The sequence below is a fragment of the Galeopterus variegatus genome, unplaced genomic scaffold, assembly GCF_000696425.1.
Source record: "Galeopterus variegatus unplaced genomic scaffold, G_variegatus-3.0.2 Scaffold168, whole genome shotgun sequence".
Lineage (NCBI taxonomy): Eukaryota > Metazoa > Chordata > Mammalia > Dermoptera > Cynocephalidae > Galeopterus > Galeopterus variegatus.
The window spans coordinates 479,273-505,257 of NW_007726279.1; the positions used below are offsets into that span (position 1 = coordinate 479,273).

The window sequence follows — 25,985 nt, forward strand, 5'->3', positions numbered from 1 at the left end:
GCGATCACTGTAACCTTCTGGAGCCGGAAGAGGCAGCAGAAGAGGAGGGCTGGCTCCTCCCACCCCAGCGGCCACACCTGACAGGTGATTCTGGGTGCCCCTGAGAGGACAGAGTTCCCACTGCTCCCCTGAGGGAGCTGCTCGAGAGGTCAGGAGGCCCGTGGGGTCCTTGAGCACTGAGGCAAGGCCCCTCCCACTGTGCCAGCCCACTCACCACATGGGCAGGGCCCTCGAGGGACCTTTGCCCGGGTCTGTACACTGATAATGAAATCTCCAGCAGAGCCACGGTGCCACCAGGCTGTTGGCTCCACAGGAACCTTGAAGCAGAAAAACAACTGAATTATCCCAATGATTCCCAAGCTAAGCCATTTTGAGATCAATCCAAAAAAAAAGCTTGGGGGTAACTGTGGAGGTTTCTATGACAACCAGCTTTAATGGTCTGCAATAATCCCCACGCCCACACCCCCCAAACTGGCCACCGGGGCAAAAAAGCACAGCCTTTCAGCTCTGAGAATTCCCTTCTGTCTCTGGGGAGCAGAGGTTTAATGCAAGCATCCCACGACCAGTGCTGTAGGGCTGTCAGGAACATCTCAGAAACTCATCTTTCTCAGCCCACACAACCCCAGCACACTTCCTCCAGAGACCTGAACGCTGCCTTCAGCCCTTCAAGCTGATGGGGCAAACCATCTCCACTCTTCTGGTGCTCACAATGAAATGCAGGAAAGGCCCCTCTGCAAACTCAAGCCCTGGGCTCTGCTCCCCCTGCCTCTGAAATCAGCCTGCCTCTGACGTAGCATCCCTGTCCCTCCTAGTCCCCAAATCACACCAATGCTTCCTTGTTCATGTCTGGAGAATATAAATTTAAACAAGTCTGAAAACAAAGGGCACAATCAAGGGTGCCAGCCCTGCTGAGCCTGTGTGTCTGGCTCTGATCTCGCATCTCTCCAATCTCGTGGCAGAGAGAGATGACTGGGTCAATGACCAACGCACTGTGCTCAGGGGCAGGAGGAAGCCACTTCCCCGCCCTCACCCCAGGGTCCTCCTCCATGCAGGCCCGCCTGTCTCCTCTTCCTGGGGCCTCTGGAAAGCACAGCCTGGCACCCTTTTCCCCAAAGGACTGTTCTCTCCACAAAGGAGGAAACCTGGCCTTATCAGATATCTGGCTTCTCGCTGAAGCACAGACGGCAATAAAAGTTATCTCAGAAATACCAGGCTGGAATGTTCCCGTGAGGTCGCCGCAGCCGTCCCCCTGCCTGCCCCTGGCTGAGGGCCGGCTGGCTATGTGTCCTGGATGGGACTAACTCAGGGACCCAGCTAAGACCATCCCGGGGAAATGCACCTGGTGGCAGGCAGCTGTAAGCTGCATGTCCCCATGTCCCCCTGACACGCTCACTCACTCATTCTCTCTCTGTAACGCTCCTTTCTGCCCAGAGCAGGAACACAGGGCACAGCCCTCAGTCACTGTTCAGCCATCACCTGCCCTGGGCTGTGGGCTTTGTGTGTACCTGAGATTGGGGGGGCGGGGCTGGGAGTCACTCCCCTTGGGGATAGTTGTCAGTTGTCCCATAACTCTTGGCACTGGGGCTAGCTGGGGTCTGTGGTCCTTCATCCAGGAAGATGGCAGTAATGGAAGGAGCAGTGTGGCTGTAATGGAAGTCACAGCAGGAGCAGCTGCCAGCGCTCAGCAAACAACAGGCACTTTGGTTTCGCAGCAACCTGCCCACCCTACCAGCACCCTCATTTTAACGAAGACGACACTGAGGCTGAGGGGAGTCCCCTGGCTTGTACGTTTTGGAGCTGGGATGCCCCTCCCACATGGTTGGACTCTCGTCTCCTGTCTCATCCACCTCTGGAGAGGCAGCACAGCAGGCAGGGAGAGCAAGCCCATGCAGGTTCAAATCCCACCTTGACCACTTTCTGGCTGTGGAGACTCAAAGCAAGCCTCCCCAGCCTTTACGCACCTGTCTCCTCATCTATACAACAGCAATGATTAATTTGTTCATAGGAGCAAATGAGTTAGAGCAGGGTCTGGCACATGGTATCTGCTTGGTCAGTGTTTTGTGCTGTAATAATAATTGTTCCTATCATTACACATTACCCAGCCTTCCCAGAGTCTTACAGAGCCCCTGCAAGGCCACCCATCCCTTGGCTGGATTCAGCAGAAGACGCATCGTCCCTGCCCCCAAAGATCTGTGTGGCAGCCCATGCTTAGCTATGCTACCCCAGAGAATGTCACCTGAAGGCATGGCAGGCACGTGAACTGTGCCTACCAGAGGAGACAAGGAATTGGGGGTGGTAGGAGTGGACGGCTCAGTAGTGAGGAAGGTCGCTGCTTCACTTGTAATCAGCTGGGGCTGCACCCAAGGACAGTGGCATGGGCAGGAGCAAAAGAGGAGGTGGAAGAGCCAGCCCCTGTGGGACTGAGCCCGGGGTCACTTGGGAAAGTCAGGACTGATCCCTGGTTCTGCCAGGTTCCTGTGGACGAGCTGCACATGCTTCTAAGCCTCAGTTTCCCAGTTATAAAACAAGGCTGGTGAGTCCTGCCCCAAAGTGTCATAGGGATTAAATACAGCACAGGGGTAAGGGCTTCTCAGCCCAGCCCTGGCACAGGCAGGGCTCAGCAAGCAGCCAATCAACAGGGCGAACGCTTCCTCTGTCTTGTTTGCTGCTCAAACTCCAGTGCCTGGAAGAGCTCCTGGCAGGAACCTGAGAAGGATGATGTCGACCACTCAGCAAGCACAGGCTGGGGGCTGAGCACCATGGAAGCGCTACACACATATCGCATCATGCCATCTACTCCTCTGAGCATGCTGTGAGGCTTTCCTATTGCTAGCACCCATTTAACACATAAGAAAACTGAGGCTCCATGCAGTCACAAGGAGCCTGAACACACCTTTCCCACAGCCTCCAGCCCTACAAAAGCAGGCACTGTCTAGTAAGTAGAAGGAACTCCAGGCCCTGGAGGGCACAACACGGGGACCTCTCTGCCCCAGGACAGGGGAGACTAGAAATGGGCTGCAACTGCTTCAGGGCCACTTCCAGATGGGACGTGGAATATGCAGCAAGGAGTTGGCCAAAGGGCTGGGGAGAGCAAGGGAGGCTGTGGTGGCTACCCCTGAACATGCGTGGGAAAGAAGAATGCTGTCAGCAGACGGCTACTGTGTGACAGGGAGGCAGACCAGGGCCCCCTTGTCCTGATAAAGGAAAACAGGACGTCACAGCTAAACTACCACTCACTGGAAAGTGCTGGCTCAAGCATCCCCTACCCCACCCAGAGGCCTGAGGACATCCATTATTTTGGCTGCATTCTGACTGATAATGTGACTTTGTTTTTCAAGACCCCTGAGATGCTTTCCAGAGGAAAGAATCATGTTCTTGTCCACAATAGAGGAAACACAGGGTAAGTCAGTAGCAGTGAAGGCAGCAGGCGGGTCACCATGGGGTCAGGACTCAGGAGGCTGCTGGGGGAACGGGGTGGAAAGGGGAACAGCCCAGGGGACTCAATATGACATCTCGAGCTGTGCTCCAAGACAAGCACATGGGTTTCAGGGTGATGAGCAGAGAGGGGTTCTCCACCAAGCCAGGACTCAGTTCAAAGGCCCTCAGAGGTCCTCTCTCCAAGAGGGTTCCCTCCCTCATGCCAACTGAGAGCCGTGGTCAGGGCTGTGTACCTGTGCTGGGGATATGGAGGCCATGTCTGGACCCAATGGTGCTCCAATCAATAAACCATGTCTACCCAGGCAGGGGTCGGGGGCGGGTGCCAACCATGCTCTGAGCCTCTCAAGGTGTTACACCCAAGAAAACCTGCCCATGAGCCCATGTCTTGCCAGTGGCAGAGCCGCCTCTATGAGCCACATGTCAAGACAGCTGCTATAGCACACAGCCACTCCCAGGCCTTCCTTCCGCCTATCGCAGGTCCCACAGCTGAGGGTGCCTGTCCTTACTCACCTGGAACCTGTGCACCAGCTCCAGGGACTGGCTGTCGTTCTGGTCAGCTTCGAGAATGACATCGGTCAGCTTGTGGATGATGACATCCAGGGGGCCCTGCTCCTCAATCGGCCGGCTCAGGTTCAGCTGTGAGGAGGGGAACACAGAAAAAAGCAACAGTTTAGCTCCGAGTCCACTGTCCCTACTCCTGGGCATATTGCCAAAGGACCCTCAAGCCTCCTGCAGCACTCCAGAGGTGGGACAGGAGAGGGCTGACACGCGCGGGAAATACAGACAGGACAAACAGGATGAACCCACTAAGACCACTCTTCTCTCCTACTAACTCCTCCAAGGCAGGCCCCACATTTGTACCTCTCTCCTCAAAGCCCCAGGCCACCCAGGACACAGAAGACACACAAACAGACTCAAGGCGACAAAGCATCTATAAGTCAATCAGGTTATGCTGTGAAATGGCTTTAGAGAGAAAGGATTTATTAAACACGTTCCATCTGCCCAACAACCTGGAAACTAGGCCTCAGAGGGGTTAAGTAAAATGACTAAAGTCACACAGCCAGATCATAACTTAGATCTAAGCGGATACACTTTCTATTAAACTACAGTCTTGGCAAAGCTGTGGCCTTGGCAAATCTGCTTTGAGAGACCAGCCGCTTGCACTTCACATGAAATCTACGCTTGTCACAAAAAGTGAAGGAGTACACGGCTACCTGTAATCTGGTAAGCACTGCTCACCCTTCTCCGATGGGGAATGTGTTTATTTTTTCAAAAGCAAAGGGTTGGGAAGATCAGACCCCAAGGGAGCCAGAGCCATTGGCTGACAGACAGTAAGCATCACCTGACCCCGAGACAGGAGCATCTGCCAACAGCCAGGGCAGCCCGACACCACGCTTCCTGACCCACCAGCTGCCTACCGCCCGGCACATGGCCGCCACCACCTGCAGGGCCAGTCCCTTGGAGCCAGCGGCGCCAGCTTGGCACCTGGCTGACCCCCCACATGGCCTCAGCAGAGGCCAGAGAAGGCTATGAGCCCCGCCCCTGCCCTCATCTCTTCCCCCACATGGGCTCCCTCCAGGATTCAAGGCTGACTGTTGCTAAGTCCTTAGTAAAGACATCACAATGACAGCTATAAACAATCACTCAAAGTGGGGACTATGCTCAAAGCTTACATGCTTTTGTTTCATTTTATTTTCCAACCACTATGAGAATTTTACAAACGAGAAAGGCGGGAAAGAGGTGGAGCTAGGAATCAAACCCAGATTGAAGCTGCACCTGTCATTCAGTCCCCCTCCCCACCTCACCATCCACTCTGCCCCAGCACCCACCCTGGGCCCTGGGAGGCTGTCCTCTAGCGCCACAGACACCTGGCTGCCTGTCCTCTGGCCAAGTCAAGCCAAGTGGAGGAACCAGCAGAAGATGGGAGAGAGAAGGACAGAAGTCAAGGTATTTATTCCCACAGTCCCCACCCCCCTGACCATCTTTCTGGCAGCAGTCACAGCCCCTGTTGAGTATGGCAGCCCCTTTTCTCAGGACTACCCAGTCTCTATGACACCAGTTATATTTTTGGTCTCCTTGTCCTCCCAGGGCCTAAGAGTGGTGACAGATCACCACACTCCTGAGTAGTGGGGTACTTTGTCTCTTGTTGGTTCTGTAGACCCTGCCCACACCCTGTAACAGTCCTTTATTTAAACTCCTTCTTGGTTAAACCTTTGGAATGTGCCAGCTCCTTCCTGCTGATGTCCTTAACTCCTCTTTTTTACTGTCTGCCAGGAAAGATGTTAAGGGATTTCTCCTATTTAGAAAGAGAAAAAATAAATAAATAACCATTGACCTCACAATAAGAAAATTCTAAAGAATACTCTTCCTTTCCCATGGTGACTAGCTTGTGCACAAAACAAAACAAAACGAGAACCAGACCAGCGAAGAAGTGGACCGTCTCTTCTGGGGCTGCTGGATGATCAGGAGATGCCGTTCATCCACCCAGAAAGTCCAGGCGCTGCAGATGACGCTCACACCGTCACATGCCAGGACACCAAGAGCCCAGGAGGGAAAAATGACCAGGACACATAGAGGGAAGTGCCCCAGCGAGCCCAGAAGGGGGCTGCACAGCAACACCCACTGCCAGTCCCCTGCTGAGCTGCCAGCTGACCTGGGCTCCTCATCCCCCTGGGCCTCAGTTCCCCTGTGATAAAAAGAGGGAACCGTAGGGCTTTTCTGGCTCTACTCGCACATTCCGTGTTACATTTCCACCTAAACCCTCTTCCCAGAAAAAGCAGACTTTGAAGGAAGGCAGAGAAGCCAGTGGGCAGTGGTAACACAGGCAGAGAGCAGTCGGCTCTCAAACAGTACCATGCATAGCAACCCATTTCTGCTGTGACCATGGCTCTGCTGTGATAAGCACCACAAACCAAGACAGCTATAAACGGAGAGAACAGGGTGACATGAGCCATTCCAGGCCATGCACTTGGGGGCTGTCAGAAATGCCACACCCACCATCAGCCACATCTCCAAAGAGAATCCTCCAGGTCTGCGGCACCCAGGACAGAGGTCAATCCAAGAGGAGCTGCAGGGTCCTATAGGATCGGGGGAGGAGGTGGGCAGAGGGGATGCCCTGGCGTCCATGCTGGCACCGGCCTCGCGCCTGTAGACCTGACAACCACGGGCTGTTTGGAAAATAAGCTCTCCGCGTTCCCAGCCGCTGTGCTGAAGGTAAACAGTTGAGTTCTGGAAGTCAGCCACATCCCTTTGTGTATTTTCCAAGCATTTTTATGCCAGTAAAACCCTTTCACGAGAACAGCAGCTTGGGACAGACGTCAGGCCTAGCCGGGTCTCCCGCACGGCCACCTTTCCCCGCAGCATCTCTGGGGGCATTAGTAGGGCTGCTGGTGGTTCTAAAGACTCTCCCAGCTCTTTTCCTCAAGTGGTCACGTATGCCACGATTAACTACTTTAGGGGACAGACCACTTTTAGAGGGCCTATCCCCTTAAAAAAGCCTCAAGGGAGCTTTAGTCTCTCCCTATTAGGAGATGGGCTCTCAGGCGCAACCCCCACAGGAGCTCCAGGTACACGGGAGGAGGGACAGCTCCTGAGACCAGGGACACCACAGAGGAGGGGACACTGCAGAGGAGAGGGCCCTCAGAGGAGAAGACACCTGAGAGGAGGGGACCTTCAGAGGAGGAGACACCTGAGAGGACGCCTCAGAAGAGGACCCTTAAAGGAGGGGATACCACAGGGCATAGTCTCCCAGATGGGGTGGGGATGGGGGGGTCAGGCCTAAGCAAACTCATTTCAAGTCTTTCATTCTGTTTTTCTCACCACAGTCTGCCCCCAGAAGAGAACATTCCCAGGGACTTCCTGTCTTCTCCCGTGGAAGGATCTGATTTGTCCCTCTCAGCAAGAAGCAAGGGTGCCTCCATGAAAGGGCTGCCTGCTGTGGCTAGAGGAGGTCTGTGGGCTCCGCTTCCAAGTCACGCCACCCTGTGAGGCCAGCGCTGGGTACCATTCTGTGCGGTGCTCAGAGCTCAGAATTCAGAGAAAACAAGGGGCCACTGTTCCCCTCGGCAACTAAGGCAGCGAGGCTTACTCAAGATGGGGGCAGGAGTGGGAGAAGATGGGACAAAGGCCTGCAAACTCCAGTGGCCCAAGAGTCACCTTTGACTTCCAAAATGATTAACCCAATCATGCCCAGCTGGGTAACCAAGCTGAGCTAGGCCTGACACCATCCCTACCTCCCCTAGCACCTGGAAAAGGAACCAGAAACCCGGGATCAGGGACCAGGAACCAGGAACCAGGAACCAGGGAGGGGGATGGGCAAGGCAGGCAGGTCAAGAAACCCATCCCAGCTCAGCTTCTGGGCAGGAGAAGGTCACTTAACTGTGCTGAACCTCAGTATCCCCAACCATAAAATGAGGATGCATCTCACGGGGCTGTTGTGAGCCACAGGGCAAAAGTTTAACCGTTCTTCATACTTCTCAACACAGCACACCCCAAACAGAAAGAATCAATGGCTCCCTAGACTCACCTACATCCCCCAGAACCCTGAGCACATCCCTCCAAGATTGCAATGTATGTCCAACTATAAAGCCTTTCCTTAACCCACTGCCTCCACGGCATTCAGGGAAACTGTCTCCCACCCACATTCCTGGGCTGCTCACACTCTGCTGCAAATGCATCGTCTTACATGATCATGGAGGCCCAGGCACTGGGCCCTAAGCACTTTACACACACAGGCTCACTCATTTCTCACAAAAGTCTGAGATGGGGACCCCAAGACAGGGTCAGAGTGGTTAAATAATGTGCTGAGATCTCTCAGCTTCATGCCTGCTCTTTGCCGTTCCTAGCCATGTACAGCCCTCAATAAATGCCAGCTATTATGTCTCCAGTGGAAACTTCCCTGACATTGTGTCAGTGAGAGCTCAAGTATAAGCCAGAATTTGAATTTTGCAAAGCCTAGGTCACTTGTACTGACTCAAAGTGTTTGGGGCCACACCAAAATTTATTGTTGTCATTAAGGATGACAACTAACCTCTACAAAGTTCTTAATTTGGACCACATACTAACAAGCATTGACCACATGGGGTACAGATGAGGACACTGAGTCACAAAGAGGTTTAGTAACAGGCCCGAGGTAATGGAGTTATAGCTGCAGGGAAATCCAGTCTCTCTCCTGCCAAAGCCAAACAATTAACCCCAATGCCAAAGGCATCCCAGTGCCTGGGGTGCTTTCCTTCCATCCCCTTCTCCCTTGATTCACCCCCGTGGAGTGGTGTGTTTTCAGCTGTTACTTCAACTGGAAGTCACTAGACCAAACGTTTTTGTCTCAACCAAAGGTGAGACAAAACATCCCAGGTGAAAGGTGAGAGGACTTCTGCTTGATTTATTACTCTGCACTCTCCACGGACCTGAGGATCTGGGACAGAGCTGCCATTGCCAAAGTTTAAAGGCCTCACCAAGCAGAAGCAGGTCTCTCCAAAAGGAAAATCAGGTCTGGATACCTTGTGACCAGACTTCAAAAGGCAGCGTGGCCTCACAAGATTCTGCGCCAGTGCTGTGTTTTTCAATGGATTTGATTCCAAAGGAAGACACAGGGAGAAGAAACAGAGGCTTTTCCCTGGCAAGAGCAATTCACAATCCCAAGGGACCCAAGTGTCCCTCAGACAGGTCAGTTGAGGCTGAAGCCAGGATCAGCAGGCTGGGCCAAGGATGGTGCTAGTCACCCCCACAGCCTCTGCCCAGACTGGGGAGGGAAGCTGTTGCAAATGCTCCCCAACCCAATTCCCCAATTTCTCAATAACTGGTTTCCAATCACTAGGGTAATGGGAAGAAACAGCAAGCTGTGTAATGCAAAAGAGCGATTGACCTTTCACCCCTAGAAAAAGAGGGGTCAAGACGACGACATGGCCTTATGATGACATGGTTTATCTTGTAACTCCAAATTTCTGGCAATTTATGAGCCGACTTCACTTCACAGAGCCAGAAAAGTTATACCCACTCAGCAAGCACAGCCCCTTAGGAAGAGGATTGACCCCGATTTCTCAGAAGCTAAGAACACTCGCCTGCGCCCAGAACTGGAGAGCCAGGTTCAAGCGTAGATTAAAAGGATAAACACATCCATGCCCTTGACCCAGTAAACCTGCTCCTGGGATGCTGGCCTAAGGAAACGAGAAACAGGCGAAGGCCACTTCTGGCCCAGGGAAATTCAGTGAAGCCATACTAACAAGAGAAAGGACACAGAGGACATGTGTGAAAACAAGGTGCTGGCTAAGTCATGATGGGCACTCCCACCATGGGGGAATATTCAAGAGCCAGTGAGATGACAATAAAGAGGCCTTGATGGAGACAAGTGTGCGTGCTTGTATTACAACCAAGTGAAGCAGCATTTGCTGTGGAAAAGGCTGGAAACAAAACACACAACATGAAAACGGGACACTGTAGATCTAGTAGCACCTTTCCTGGGCACGTGGTAGGACTGTACTTCCTGGCTGCGCAATAACCAGTGTGGTCATGTGACCATTTCTGACCAACGGGCTGTGAGAGAAATGGACATGCCACTTCCTGGGCAGAGCATTGACTGTAGGTGCGAGGGCCTTTGGAGCTCCCTTTCCCCTGGTGCAGCACCATCACTGGGTCATGGTGAACACAGATGCCAGCTGACCCTGTGGACGTGTGGCATGAGCGAGAAATAACAATTGATGGGTCTTAAGCCAAGATTTTGGGATTGCTCGTTAACACAGCACAACCTAGCCCATCCTCACTGATGAAACAGGTGGCCTCCATCTCACGTTCTTCTGTTTTTCATTTGTTGAAATGAAGTATAGAAGGAAAGGGGAGAGAAGTAAACTAAATCAAATAGGCTCCAACAGGTAACTGCGAGGTTGAGACTGGGGTTTTGCTGAGATTTTTTTAAAGTTATGGTTTAGTCTTTAGATAAAATGGAGGAACAGGGATTTATCCCATGAGGTAACAATTACTCATCTGATCCCTTAGGATCAGTGGCAGAAACCTTCAACAGGGCCATACCCCAAATGCAGTTGTTCTCCAGCATCCCAGAAAAGCCGCCTGACAGTCCCCCTAAATCTTTCAGATGAGTCCCTTGATCCCGTGCGCCTTGGCCAAGTGGGCTGCTTCATCTTTGTTATTGTTCATGGTGGCACCCAAGTACCCAGAGTCAGAGCCGATGGGAACTAAACCCTCTCTCTGTCACCAGGCACCCGTTTAGTCCTGTCCTGAGGGGAGAGCGCAGATCAGAAGCTGGCAAAGAAAGAAAGAAAAGCATCACAGAAAAGGGCTGGCAGATCTGAGCCCAAAAGGACGGGAGGCAAAGGCCACATAACTAAGCCTGGCTGCACTCTGTGTATGAGTGTGTGCTAGAGGGAGGCGGGAGGGTCCCACTCACGAATCTCCTGTCACCAGGCCTGGAGAAGCAAACTTGCAGAGTCCTCAGCACCCTGTTTCTCTGTGGCAGGCCAACTTTCTTCTTCCTGAACCCCCCAAGCACAAAGGTGCTCCCTCCCCAGACAGAAGGGTGCCAAGGGGTCAGGGGCAGTGGCTAGTCTCCAGCTGTGTAGCTCTGGGTAAGGCACCTCCCTCACCTGCCCGTGCCTGTTTCCTCACCTGCAACGTCCTTCCTACAGTCATCACGAGCACGACGGTGGGGGACAGGAGCTCAGACACACTGCACAGATGTCAGCAAATAGGACTTGCTTCCTCCCAGGAGGCTGAATTTTCTCTAGCTTCAGTTTGAGCCTTCCTTGCCTTGTCTGGCTGTCCGCCTGCACGATCCGAATAATCACCTCCACCAGAACCTCCAGGGCCCTTACCAGGCACTGAACTGAGCATATTCCACACCTTATTTCTTTGTGAATATTCCACACAGGAATCTTTGTGCCCTTAGGAGGCAGAGGTGGTTGTTACCATTTTACAGATGAGACAAGGAAGCTTCCAGAGGCAAAACAAATGAACTGCAGTTGTATCCTCCCATGCTCCCAGGTCCCTGTGACTCTAAGACACAGGTTCCTAAGCCCTCTGCTTTCCTTAGGAAGGGGAGTGGCTCTACAGCACTGCTGGCCAGATATCCTTCCCAGAGGTGACAGGGAGTGGGGCTGAGGCCAGCCATGAAGTGGTCTGAGATATGGCCTGAGGGAGTGGTCCCTGCCCACCAAAGATAGAGGCAGGAGAGCATCTGCCTGGGGTCACCTTGGGCACAGGGTCCCCAACCCAGTCTTGCCCATGGCCCCAGGAGAGGGGGGACAATCCGAAATCCCAGCTGGCAGAACAGAAGCTTTCAACACAACACCATCTCTTAAAAGCCGCCTATATCAGGAAGCATCACCAAGCACGTCCAGGGCCTGGTCTCCGGATCTTTCCATCCTGCCGACTGCTGACAGGGGATGCCACTGTCGCCTGAGCTGGAGCTCTGCCAGCTGCAGGGCATGGCACTGGCACCACCACCCAGCAAACAGGCAGGAGTGACAGCTTGGAGGAAGTGGGGGCAGGGCACCCCCAGCACAAGGTGACGGGCCTGTTCAAATCTCCCACGTGGATGTCTTCTCACTTGGCTTGTGGTGGTTTTGCCATGCGGAAAGTCTTTACCCTTCTGTAGCTCAAATGTATCAATACTTTTGCTTTTGGATTCTTTATTCCCAAGGTTATTTTTTAAAGTTATCCCATTTTTTCCCAAGTATTTTTACATTTTCCATTATTATAATTAAACATTTGATCCATCTGCAATTTATTTTGCTGGATGTTATGAGGTTTGCATCTATGTATATTGTTTTCCAGATGAACACTTAATTGTCTCAATACCATTTATTTATCCATCTTTTACACACTGTTTTCAAATGCCCCTATTTCCATAACTCCCGTATTTGTCCTCTTTTTGGACTCTCCCTTAATTTGTCTTGCATCAATACCACATTGGTTTTGTTTTGGCTTTTTTTCTCTTTTCCACTTTGTTTTGTTGGGGGTTTTTTGGTGGCTGGTCAGTATGGGGATCTGAACCCTTGACCCTGGTGTTACAACACTGTGCTCTAACTTCACATTGTTTTAATTACAATAGTGGCCTTAAGATAGAGTTTAAAACCTAGTCATCATTTTCCTGACCAATCATGCTCATTTATTTGTTTCTACATATCCTTTAGAATAGGACTGAGAATGAATTACATTAATAGATCAATTCTGGGAAAACCCATGGTTTGATGCTGAATCTTCTTAACCAAGAACATGGTATACTATATTTGCAACTCATATCTCAATTGGCTAACTTCTTTCGTATATAATAAGCTCCTACAAACTGATTTTTTATTTTTTTGTTTTTTAAAATTTATTTATTTATTTTTTCCTTATATTTACATTTTTTATTCATAGTTATATAGAAACATTTATATGTATGATTTCACAAATACAAGTCATTTCATGACAGTTTATTCAATGTTAATTGATGACCCAGGTGCTCAGAAGACAGGAACCAAAAGAAAGCACTGAAATGTGCCACGAACATAACTTCCACTATTATCTCTGAAAGTTCTTGCTTAATTTAGTTTTCTTATTCAAATTTTTATATATCCAACATTAGAGGGGGAATTTTCCCTCTGAATTTATTGACAGATTATATATTCCACACAATATTGAAAATAATATTCATATGAAACAAAGAAAGCAAAATTATTTAAATGATTCCTTGAGGACAAAATAGAGTGACATATTAAAGTTTCAACATAGAATTTTAGTTATTTCCTTCCTCGAAAACCACAATAACATTCCAAAGGTATTGTAAAAAATAACAGCCTACATCAGGATTTTTTGAGTTAAAAATAGCAACAATAAGACAAAAGCATCCAAGAGGCTTCATTATGGAGAAGGGGATAATCCCTGTAATGTCAACGTGCAATTTAGATTTTAATTGTCTTGCCTTTCCAGCTGTCTGAACAAGTCTGATAAGGAGACGGAAGTATCATACTTTTTTTTTTTTTTTTTTTTCTTGATGTGATTTCATAATTTAAACACTATTTGGGGGGTTTTTTGTTTGTTTGTCTGTTTGTTTTTCCTTTTTGTGTTTTTTTCCTGACCGGTACCGGGATCGCAACCCTCAGTGTCACGCCCGGTTACCGCAACCGGTAACGGGATCGCAACCCTCTGTGTCACGCCCGCACCGCGCTCAGCCAGTGAGCGGACCGGTCTCTACGTGGGATCTGAACCCTCAGTGGGAGCGCTGCCGTGCTCCCAAGCGCCGCACTCAACTGAGTGCGCCACCAGGCCGGCCCTTTTTTTGTTTGTTTTTAAATGCTTCTTTTCTTAACTGTTTGCACAAAAAAAGAAAAGAACAAAATAAAGTTCGACATGGTATAGGAGTATAATATCTTGGTTCAAATAAGAAATTATGAGTTAATAATCTGATCATTTTTCTTAGCTTCAAGTGACAAGATAAAAAACAAAATCCAAAGCCTATTTTGTCTCTAGGTTCTTTAAGACTATTTTGGAATTGATACAATTTAGGGGTTACTTTTTACTCATAAGCATGAAAAAAAGGTAATAGGTTCACCCTTATCTTATAAAACCAGGTAGGAGGGCATGGTTTTAATACTAAATTCCTGTTTATTTATTTTTTAAATTTTATTTTGTCAATATACAATGAGGTTGATTATTGTGGCCCATTACCGAAACCCCCCTCCCCTCTCCCACCCAACAGTGTTCTTTCTGTTTGCTTGTTGTATCAACTTCAAGGAGTTGTAGTTGTTAAGTCTTCTTCCCCACCCCCCCGGATTTTGTGTGTGTGTGTGTGTGTGTGTGAATTTATTTTTTTATTTTTAGCTCCCACCAATAAGTGAGAACATGTGGTATTTCTCTTTCTGTGCCTGACTTGTTTCACTTAATATAATTCTCTCAAGGTCCATCCATGTTGTTGCAAATGGCAGTATTTCATTCGTTTTTATAGCTGAGTAGTATTCCATTGTGTAGATATACCACATTTTCCGTATCCACTCATCCGATGATGGACATTTGGGCTGATTCCAGCTCTTGGCTATTGTGAAGAGTGCTGCAATGAACATTGGGAAACAAGTATACCTTCGACTTGATGATTTCCATTCCTTTGGATATATTCCCAGCAGTGAAATAGCTGGGTCATATGGTAGATCAATCTGCAACTGTTTGAGGAACCTCCAAACCATTTTCCATAGGGGTTGCACCATTATGCATTCCCACCAACAATGTAAGAGAGTTCCTTTTTCTCCGCAACCACACCAGCATTTATCGTTCAGCATCTTTTGGATTTTAGCCATCCTAACTGGGGTGAGATGGTATCTCAGTGTGGTTTTGATTTGCATTTCCCGGATGCTGAGTGATGTTGAGCATTTTTTCATATGACTGTTGGCCATTTGCATATCTTCTTTAGAGAAATGCCTACTTAGCTCTTTTGCCCATTTTTTAATTGGGTTGCTTGTTTTTTCCTTGTAAAGTTGTTTGAGTTCCTTATATATTCTGGATATTAGTCCTTTGTCAGATATGTATTTTGCAAATATTTTCTCCCACTCTGTTGGCTGTCTTTTAGCTCTGTTAATTGTTTCTTTTGCTGTGCAGAAACTTTTCAGTTTGATATAGTCCCATTTGTTTATTTTTCCTTTGGTCAAACTGATTTTTTAAAAAGACAAACTAACACAATAGAAAACATGAACAAAAGATACGTTCAGACATAAGTACAGGAAAGTAGATACAAATGGCTCCCAGCATATTAGAAAATGCTCAACCTCACTCATAAGATAAATATAAATCACAACTACACTAAGACACCACTTTTCATATTCCAGATTGGCTAGAGATTGACACACGGTGTCAGCCCCGGTGTGGAGGAACAGGCCCTCCCACACTTGGCTGGGGGTCACGAATTTGAATCACCTCACCAGGAAGCAGGTTGGTGATATCCACGAGGATTCCAAATGCATACGTACGCCTTCTCATCCAGGAGTTCCACCTCTAGGAATTGGTCGTACAGGTGAACTCACACAGGTAAGCATGAGGTTAGGCACTGCTGTATTATTTGTAATCACCAAAAATTAATAAAGAAGGGACTGATTGAATCACTATGGTAAACCCATATAGCAGAACAGAACACCACATGGCTATGGAATGGAATGGGAAGTGCTTTCTGTACCAGTATGGAGAGAGCTCCAATAAGGTACAGATCGTTGAGTGGAGCATGCAATGATGCGTGTGGGGAGGAGAAAAGGTTAACATAAACACCTGCTTGTTCATGAACACAGTATCTTACGATATTCAGAAGAAGCTGGTCAGACTGGCTGCCTCCATGGGGGAGAGGAAACGGGGCTTGCAGAACCGGGGTGGGAGGGAGACTTCTCAATGCCTGCTCTTTGGAATTTTGAACAAGTGAAATGTCCTCCTTATTTAAAGTTTTTAAATTACCAAGTGAGCAGTATGTAGGAAGAGCACACGTGGAGTCAGACAGAGCTGGATTCAAATCCAGCCAATATCTAACATATATTGAACACCTACTGTATGCCAGGTACAGCTTTGAGTACTTCATACAAATTATCTCATTTAATTCTCACAATAACCCTGTGGGAAAGGGACATTATTCCCTTTGTACGGATGAGGACAAGGCAGCTCACCCCCATTCACACAGCTAATAAGGGAGGAGCAGGGATATGGAGCCAGGTAGGCAGACTCTGGGCCAGACGACTGCAGAACAAGACTCCATAGAAAAAAGCTCCAAATGCCCCAAGACAGGGCCACCTCTACAACGTGCCTGCACAGGACCACGAGGTGCACACGCCTCTCATGATGACTGAGCAGGTACACGAGCCACTCAATAAGCAAGGGAATCGCCAATGTAAAACAAATGATTTCCACCACTGTCCCACTGGTCCCCCCTTCTCCTCTTATTCTCAGCTGGGGCCACCTACCCTGCTTGCTTTGGCAGACAACAGCAAGGGGTTTGCTGAAAAATTCTCCCAGTTCACAGTGCAGGTGTCAGAGCTGGAGGGAATCCTGGCTCTTTTCTCCTCATCCCCTGGCCAGAGGTTTCAGTGCTTTGCAAATCACCTAGACGGCAGTGGGAAGAGAAGGAACTTGTCCCTGGTTTTCTGTAATGAGGACATCAGTGGAAAACTGCAGGGCCATGGGCCCAAGCACCTTCTGCTCCAGTCAGAAGCCCAGAGACTGTGCTCACCCACAGCCACATGTCCCTCCACGTTCCCCAGCTCTCTTGCATATACGCTGGAGCCATGTGATGCGTTCTGGCCAATGGAATGGGAGTGGAAGGATGGTTACTTCCAGGCCAAGATAGTTCAAGTGTCTGATGATCAGTGTGCCTTTCCCAGACCTCACCCATGTGGCTAAAGGACTCTGGGACAACAAAGTAACACAATGTAGGAAGCCCAGACTCTCAAGTCACTGCTTGGAGAGACTATGAGTCTCCATTAGGCTGGGCCATGAGCAAGAAACAAAACCTTCACTTGGTGAAGCCACTGGAATATTAGAGATGTTTGTTATAACAGCTTAGCTTAGCCTCTGCTAACGAACACACGCAGCCAGTTAAATCTCTCCCCTAGGTGTCTCTCACCTTATGCCCTATGCCAGGGACAGCCTTAGGGTTCAGGTCTCCAGTACTGAATGGAGGAAGGCAGGCTGTTGTGAGCAGAACCTGGGACTTCGTCAGTGACCTTCAGCCCTTTTGAGCCTCTGTTTCCTCATCTGTACAGTGGAGCCAATGGCACCTGCCTCCAGCATTCGATGAGATGGGGTTGGTGGAGCCCTAGCACTAAGCGTGGTCCAGAGCACCAGCCCCCTCAGCAGGGCATCAGCTCTCCCTATCTGGAACTCCTCTACTCTCAATCCCTCCAGAACCTCACCAGCCACAGTTCTGTTGGATCTTCTACCTCCAGTGCCTTTCAGGTTTAGTCTCCACTTTTCTAAGCACTCTGGGTCCCAGGCATGGTGTCGGGGGCTGCCACCCCCACTTAGGGGACCATATGTGCTCCTTACAGATCATCAGCTACTTCAGAGGTGAGAATATCATCTCAAGCAGCCTAGCCTGTCCAAGCTCACACCACTGGTGAACTGCAGAGTTCTCCTGTGCCTATGCACCCTTGCCAAGTTCAGGAATCATGTCCTGTTCCTCCCCGTGGGCCCTGTGTGACCTGGCACCATGCCCAGCAGACATGCACTGAACTGACTCCCTGAGGCTGGAGAGATTCATTCCATCTACCTACCCACACAATATTTATTGGGCATTTACACAACCACTCCTCCAAGTAAATGCGATTCCCATTTCGCATTGAGAAAATGAAGACAGAGAGATTAGGTAACTCACAAAAAGTTACTGCCGGTAAGGGGCAGGCCCAAGTGTTTTCTGACCACAAACTCTTACCCACTCCCTTCCCTACAGCAACCAACTCACTCATTCTCAGCACACTGCCCTCCAGCCCCCATGCAGGGCCTGGACCCCTGCAGCCGTCTAGCTGAATTATGCCTGTGTTGGGCTTGGGAGGGAGTGCTCCACAGGGCCCACTGGAGCAGCTCCCGGCCGAAGAATTCTGCAAAGCCCCAGGTGTCCCAAGGGATAAGTAGGAGATGCTCTGGGCTTGGCAGGGTAAGAAAAGTCAAGGAGCCTCTGGGCCAGAGAACAAGCAAGGACACTCAGGCTACCCCAGTCTCAGACCTGGGACATTCACTTCGCAGAGAGGAGACATGGTCACAGGGAGCACAGCAGGACCAGAGCTTTACAGCGGCTATGTTGTCAGCCAAGCTAGCAAGACACATTCCCAGAAGCTAAAGATGCCATGGCTCCAAAGCAAGCACAGAAGAGGCAGAGGAAGGAACCACCACCCCCTGGTCACCGGCACGTCTTCCTGGGCCTGACCCTTGTCCTCCCAAGCAGAACATGAAGATCTTGAATGCCCCTGCTGTTGGGTGTCTATCTAGAGCTGAGCATAATGAGGAAGGAACAGTCACCAGACAGTGACCCAGACTGGATCCAAGAGGAAAGGGCGACAGAGGGGCCAACTGACAGTCCCTGACAGATCGGCTTCCGCTCACCACGTCTGACCCCCTTCCACTGCCTTCCCTCCCAGCACTTCCCACTGAGGATTTCAGATCAAGGACTCACTGACCTGGATCCCAACTTCCTCCCAGATGGTAAACTTGAAGTTGGTGCCCAATGCATGCTGACCCCCCCCCAGCTGTGTGTGCACTGCAGCCTCACACAGACCACATGCTCGGCAGGTCGGGTGGCTGGGCGTGTGAGAGGGCAGCACCCCACAGGCACTGAGGGTAAGTGTCCACATCGGCAGAACCGGCTGCAGGACACGTAAGAAGAAAACGAGGGCATGTGTCCCGTGCAACAAACTCTGAAAGCATCAGAATGCAATAATAGCAATTCCTCTGGCTTCTGCATTTTACCTAAGATTTAAATAAAAGAGAACCACCACTGTGTCGTGAATCACTCTCAAGATTGCGCTTCAGTCTGTTCTGGCTTTCTCGCAACCTCAGTTTGTGTGAGCGATCAGTGGGGATGCCAACAGTCCCTGCTTCACAGGGCTGTGTTTTCATCCATCCGTCTGTCCGTTCATTCAGCAATTATGTAAATGAATAACTTAATGCCTGGCATTGCTCAAGCACTGAGGACAAAACAGAGAAAAAGCCTCCAAGGTCCCTCTTCCCAGGATCTCATGTTCTAGCATGGCCATCCTGGGCTACAGCATCAATGAAGTCAGTGTACAGTGCATGATGGGAGGGTGGTGGCACTTGTCAGAGAAGACCTGTTACGGGTTTAATTGTGTCCCCCAAAATGATGTGTTGAAGTCCTAACCCCCAGTACCTCAGACTGTACGTAACCTTATTTGGAAATAGGGTCCTTGCAGATGTAATTAGTTAAGATGAGGTCATACAGGAGTAGGGTGGGCCATTAATCCAATATGACTGGTGTCCTTATAAAAAGGGGAAATTTGGACAAACAAGACACATACATATACACACAGAGAACACCATGTGCAGATGAAAGCCGAGATCAGGGCGATGCTTCTGTATTCCAAGGAATGCCAAAGACTGCCAGCAAACCCCCAGGAGCTAGGGGAGAGGTCTGGAACAGATCCTCCCTCACAGCCTTGGAGGAACCAACCTTGCCAACACCTTATCTGGGACTTCTGGCCTCCAGAACTGTGAGACAATAAGTTTCTGTCTAAGCCACCCAGTTTGTGCTACTCTGTTACAGAGACCCTAGGAAATGAAGAAAGGGCTTCGTTAAGGACACAGCATCTGAGCTGAGACCTGAAGGAGAGGAAGGACCCAGGAGAGACCTAGGGGAAGAGTGGGCTGAGCAGAGGGGAAAGTTAGCCAGAGGCCCCAAGCAGAGGAAGGCAGCGTGTGGGCAGGTTATGCAGAGCCTCAACAAGCACAACCAGAGCTGGTTCCACATGTGGTGGGAAGCCATCGGAGGGCTCCCTGCAGAATTAGATACTCTCGGTTCCCTCTGAAGAGACCCCCAAGAAGTTAAATAAGTTAACACATGTGAGGCGTCAGCACCTTGCCTAGTGCAAGTTGTGAGCACTTAACACGTGGCAGTTGTCATTTTTACAGCAAGAACTTCAAAAACCATGACACTTTGAGGACAGCAGTAGGCCACAGGTCAGGTCCTGTGTGACCCTGTGGTGCACCCTGTGCCATCACTATCCTCTACTGCAGCCAGGGCTCCAGGGCTTTAAGTGAGGGCTCCAGGCCCACTGAGACCTCCGGGTCTGGCTCTATGGGAACAGCTGCTCACCCCCAACTGGGATCCTCACTTCACATCTCAAAACGTCTTCCTTCTTCCCCACCCTGGCTCCTGCCCTGGGAGGTTTTTTGCTGCTGACAACAGAAAACAAATCTCAATGTTTCCTTTATCTCCGTGTTCCTCCCACAATGGCAACTGGCAGCCCCGGCCACAGTGGCTAAGAATTCTCCAAGCCAAAAATACTCTCTGTGCATTCTCTCTAACAATAAGGAAGGAAAACTTTTGAGTCAGACTTCTACAAAGCCCACATAGATTATTTTTTAAGCCCTGAAGCAGTACTCTTTCTGTACTCATTTCTTTCCAGCCCTAAGAGAGCATTCCTTGAGAAAGTTTCCAAACTGGTATTTGATATAATATTAATGAAAAAGTATTTTTAAAAAATTTTTTTAACATTCCACAAAAAAGAGAAGTCCCGTACTCAAAACCGTTTGCAAAGACACTGAGTTGCATCAAGTTAAACAGGAGTTTCGCTGCAGGACTGCTCAGACATTTTGATATGCTCGTGTGTGCTGGAGAAACGGGCAAAGGGGGAAGCTGGCACTGAAACCCTTCCCTCATCACTTGGGAAAGTTCCAGAGAATAATACCAGGTCACAGAAATCTAGAGACCAGACCAAACTACATCTGACTCACGCCCGCCCCTCGGTGGAAGGAAGTCCCTGTGGACCCTTCACACACCATTGCTGGGAGGGGCAGCTTGGTGCCTTTGAATATCTTGCGATTAGCCATGTCTTTGAGGATGCGTGTGGACCCAGCTTTAGCTGTGACCTTGGCAAATTGCTAAGACTTATGCCGAGGCGATCATATTCTGCAGTTGCAATGCACTCTGCGAAGCCAGCCCTTCTCTCTGGCAGTGGGCCTGGGGCCTTCGGCAAAGGGCCTGGTGGGCTGCATCTCACTGGGCAGCTGCTGTGAGCCACTGAGAATCAGGCTGCAATGCAGAGACACCCAGAGACTCAGAGGAAAGCAGACATGAGCACACGCCCTGCACGATCACAAGGAAGGTGGGGCGTGGGGTTTTCCCAGGGTCTACAGATGAAATCAGCACATTCAAATGTGTTGAGCCCAGGCTCTGCTCTCAGAGGCCTGCGACCAAGTGTCACTTGTCATGACTGCAATCCTACAGGTGGGAGTAGGACCCGAGGTCATCCCAGCCATGCCTGGGGGCAGGGGAATGGGGCAAGGAAGGTTTCCTGGAGCGGTTGACGTCAAGATGAACTATTTGTGCCTTACTTAGCACAGCTGTGCCTCAGAGGGACGCTGAAGGAACAGCCACTTCCCCTGGGACTGGGCCTGCTCAACTGTGAAAAGGAGAAGAAGGGCTGCGTCCCTTTGTGAGGCTGCCCTGCCCAGCACGCAGCTGCTCCCCCTCCTCAGCATGGGACCTCTCCCAAGTCCCACAGCGGCCGAGCCCTCAGACGTTCTCGAGCGGCCCCCTAGGCCTGGCCATCAGAACCAGGGCCAGGTCTAGAGAAAACCGAAAAGTAGTCAGTACACAGTGACTGCACTGTGAGGGTCCCAAAGAGAGCATGCAGCTCTCTTTGCTCGTCACAGAGAAGCCCAGGTCAGAGAGAGGTGAGAGGTGCGTGTCTGAGGAACCCCAGGAAATGACCTGCCAGGACAGAAGAAGAAGAGACGCCTGAGAGACACACACACCCTCCCAGTCCTCGAGAGCCAGGGAGGTTTGGAATGGAAGAGGGGTGGGTGTGTGCTGGGGAGCAGGGCACGACCAGGGCACAGGAGGGCTCTTGGGCAGCACAGGGGTGGATGGGTAGAGAGGTCCAGAACTAAGGCAGTAATGGGGGAAGGGGAAGAGGCAGAGGCAGGAATGCATAGCGACTGCTGGGGACTGAGGATCGGGTGGGGGCACATACAGGACTTATTCTGGTCAAGGGGCTGGGGGTGGGGAGCTGGCTGGCAGCCTTTCTCCAAAATTGGGAATGGGGGAGAAAGAGTGGCTCTGACCTCAAGGTCCCAGTCTAATACCAAAGTGTGACCCCAAAAGCAATCTAATGCTTTCCCAGTGGGTCCCTCCTAGCTCCTGGCCTGACACCTTCCTCCCAGGGGGTCTCTCTCTCTGCATCCTGATTGCAAGGTGGCTTAAGCCACACAGCACCCACCACAACCCAGGGTTCCTATGACAACCACCTCCCTCTCTGCAGTGGTGGGAGACTACCCAGAAAACCCATAACCAAAGGCAGATCTATTGGGTTTACTGAGGTGCAAAGAGATTCCTGAGTTTCTTGATTCTGACCCAAGAAACACCCCTTCTCTCTGGGGATCCTACAGACCTCCTCAGAGGGAGACTCCAGTCCCTCTGCCCAGTCCACACAGCTGCTCATTCAACTGTGTGCTTTTCCAGAGCCTTCCAAGAATGAAAATGGGAGGCATGCCCAGGTATCAGCTGACTGTCCTGGGTGGGATGACCTGTGTCCCCCTCTAGAGGGCAGGGCCCATCTAAGTCACCTGGATGCCCCGAACCTCACATGTCCTGCATGAAGTGGGGAGTCAGTGAATGTGGCTGGCTTAGTGGACATATGATGACCCACCAAGCAAGAGCCAGGTGAGAAACTGAGGTGGAACTGCAGCAATGAGCCTGCTGAGGGTGGGCAGATGGGTCACCTGGCAGCAGAAAAGGCCAGCATGGCCCCAGCACAGTGGGAAGGTGTGCCTGGGCTTCCGTGGTTCTCTCGACCCCAGTGTCCTGGCCCTACTAGCCCCCTCACCTGTCGGGCCTGGCAGCCCCATGCCCTAGGTGGCACTGATGGGCTGGCCTCTGGGCAGTCAGCAGGCTAGTCCTATGGTGGGTGTGCACCTCTTTCTTTAGGTCCTCCCTGTCCTCCACTGGGCTCTGGAGACTCCAGGACTGCAGTCTGCTCTCCTCTGCCCACCATCCCCTTTGAAACACACAGATGAACTCACCTGTGCTTCCCCCTCACTAGGCTGCTGATCTCTGAGACCCTGGTCATATCACGTTGCAGATACTTAATCAACACATAGAAACCAAGCATTCATTGTGTTCCTAACTCATGCAGTGTCCCTAACACTGCATGAGGGCAATGGGGAGGGCTCTCCAGGGCCATCAGGGCAGTGGGGCAAAATAAAATAGGGGCTCTTCCAGAAAGACCCAAAAGAGTGCGGTGGGGACACAAAGGCATCCAGTTATTCGAGCTAGGGGGTCAGAAGTTGACTCAGAGGAGGTGGCAGGTGAACTGAGCCCTGAAGGACAGTGGGCCACCTTCTTCTTCTACCATGGGTCTGTATATCTACACGCATAAACCAGGGAGCCCCAAATCAACTGTGCAGAGCAATGCGCCATGGAAATTCTGTACTGAGAAACCAGGGGGAATGGCAGGTCAACAGATGGCCAAAAAGGCTGCGTTGCCCAGGAAACAGGACTGTTGGGAGAGAGGAGATTGGGGTGGCAGAAACCCACATGGTTGCTCCCAACACTGGAGGATGGAAAGCAGCGGTCTACCAGGCACTGCTGAAAGCAGTACAGGACGGCAACAACCACACGCTCACCAGTGACTAGTGCCGGCAGCACAGCGTGCGTCCACCTAACCCTCCTGGTACCAGGAGACAGACAGGCAGGACTGGGGACAGAGCCTCCCCCTTCAGTTACTGGCCCTGTCACTGCCCACCAGAATCAGGAGACGTGGGTCCCTGAAGGTGAGGACCCTGCATGTGGCCCAGCCAGAAGTCCATAAAGGTCTGAGGCCTGGGGGTAGGGACCTGGATGTTCCAGACAAGACTAGTGGTGCCAAGTGGCCGTCTCTTCCCAGCTTGACTCGAGCATCCGGATGACTAATTCAAATTTTTCTCATTCTGCAGGAGTATCTTCAGGATGTAAACAGGTAGGAGGGGGTGTTCGCCAAGTTTAAGGTCACCCCTTCCCAAGAAACAGCCACAAGTGGCAAATGTGGAGTCAGTGAAATCTAACCCCTCCTGGGGGAGCCGGTAATCGGCAACCACGGGAGCAGGGGGGAGTGGATGACACAACTGCTGTCCCCTTCCTGCTGGGAGGACCACTCCTGTAGCAACAAGCCCTGACCCAGGAGGCCCACACAGGTGCAGCAGACTGAAAGGTCCAAAGGGTTCACGGTGAAGGCCACAATGGTCAGCCTCTCTAAGCCAGCAGAAGAATGACAAATGCTTCACCGGGGCTTTAGATAAACCCAAAGACACCGAGAACAAGTGGGAACGTGACCCAGGCTTTTCTGTACTTCCAACATATCCAACAACTAATAAAACATGACTTCCTCTGAGACCTTGGCAGGGGCACACACCCCATCTGACCCTTAGACTTTTGCTCTGGCTGCTGGTAGCACCCTGCCCATGGCCCCAGCCAAGGCTCACCAGCTTTCTGCATCCCCATGCCCCTCATAACTCATCAGGCTCAGCACCCCAGGGGGCTGGGCAGAGGGTCCTCCCCCAGGAACACTGCTCCTATTCTCTCAGCTCTGGGATCATTACCAACAGCCCACAATGCCTTTTATCAATACCGCAGGGGGAAGGGCATAGGAGGACTTGACCCAAGAACTAGGAAATGCTAAGAAAAATCTCCCAAAGCAGAGTGGGAGTGGCCAAGAGACACTGGTAGCTACCAAAAAGGGACCCACCTGCTGCCAGGGGGTGGAAGCCCCAGATTACAGTGCCCTGAGACTGTCGGGGAGCTGGGAAAGCCATAGAATACACAGAGCTTCCCAGACAGTTGGCAATACCTGTTGTTCCCCCTACTTCCACCCCTCAACAATGCTTTTCTTTTGAACAATGACCTCCAATTGTCAAGGCTCTGTTCTTGGAGGAGGCTACAGGACCAGGTGCTGAACACAGGCAGCCCTTGAGGGACTGTTCCTCTGCTCCCTGGCTGGCTCTAGCTCTGGGCTGGGCCAATCCCAATCTCTGGGGGGCGGCACAGGAAGCCCCTAAGTCAGAGCAAACCTCCCTGCCAGCCTCTTGACCCCAGGACCTAGCCACCTCCACAGCCCTTGCATGCTAGGCAGTGTCGATGGGAAGAGAGAAGACCTGCACCTCCCAACCCAGGATGTCAGATCCCACTTGCACACTTTACCGACGGGGGCGGGGTGTGCACGCATGTGTGGGGATGTGTGTGCGTGCACACATACATGGGCGTGTGCCTGCTTTTCCTTCAAACAGATGGCCAAAGGTCAAACTCACACTGACTTCTAATGAAAATTCAAAATTTGGTAAAAATTATTAAAGGCATTTCAAGAAATATGAAGGTTGGGTCTCACTGTTACAACGAAATGGCATCCACTGGCTGAGGCCCAGCTATGCTTCAGAATCCAGCCCCAGCCCAAGCAGCCTGAACTATATAGCACCTCATGTGCTTACCTTAGAACGTAAGATGTGTGCAAGTTTGGTCCCACTTCACAAAGGGGAGCACAAGGCCAGGCCCAGCACTCAAGAACGCCCAGACAGAGGGCCCAGGGCTGAGATTCACACACATCTTCCAAGCAACGGTGTGGTTTGAAAGCTTCAGACAGAGTAATGCCACTGGTGGCTTATTCGCCCTGACTCTGACATGGCTGCCTCTGCTCCCTGAAGGTCAGACCCTAGAGACTCCAACAGTGGAGAAGTGATAAACAGGCACACTGGAAAGATACCAGGTATGGCTCTAGAGTAATGAAGCTTTTTAAAAACTTGTCTTTTTTTTCCCTGATCAAATTAATATATGCTCATGGTAAGAGATGTTTATTAAATTCCTAGTTATTTATTCATACCACATTATTTTAACT

The 25,985-nt window shown here is 50.7% G+C and overlaps 1 protein-coding gene across 1 annotated transcript in view; it reads right to left on the bottom strand.

The window, feature by feature from the left end:
• The window catches only part of ITPK1 (inositol-tetrakisphosphate 1-kinase), a 184,353-nt gene that overhangs the window by 78,371 nt on the left and 79,997 nt on the right, over nucleotides 1-25,985 (bottom strand). Inside the window, exon 3 of the mRNA XM_008594907.1 lies at nucleotides 3,949-4,074. Coding sequence (XP_008593129.1) covers nucleotides 3,949-4,074 — 126 coding nt within the window. The remainder of the gene's footprint in view (nucleotides 1-3,948; nucleotides 4,075-25,985) is intronic.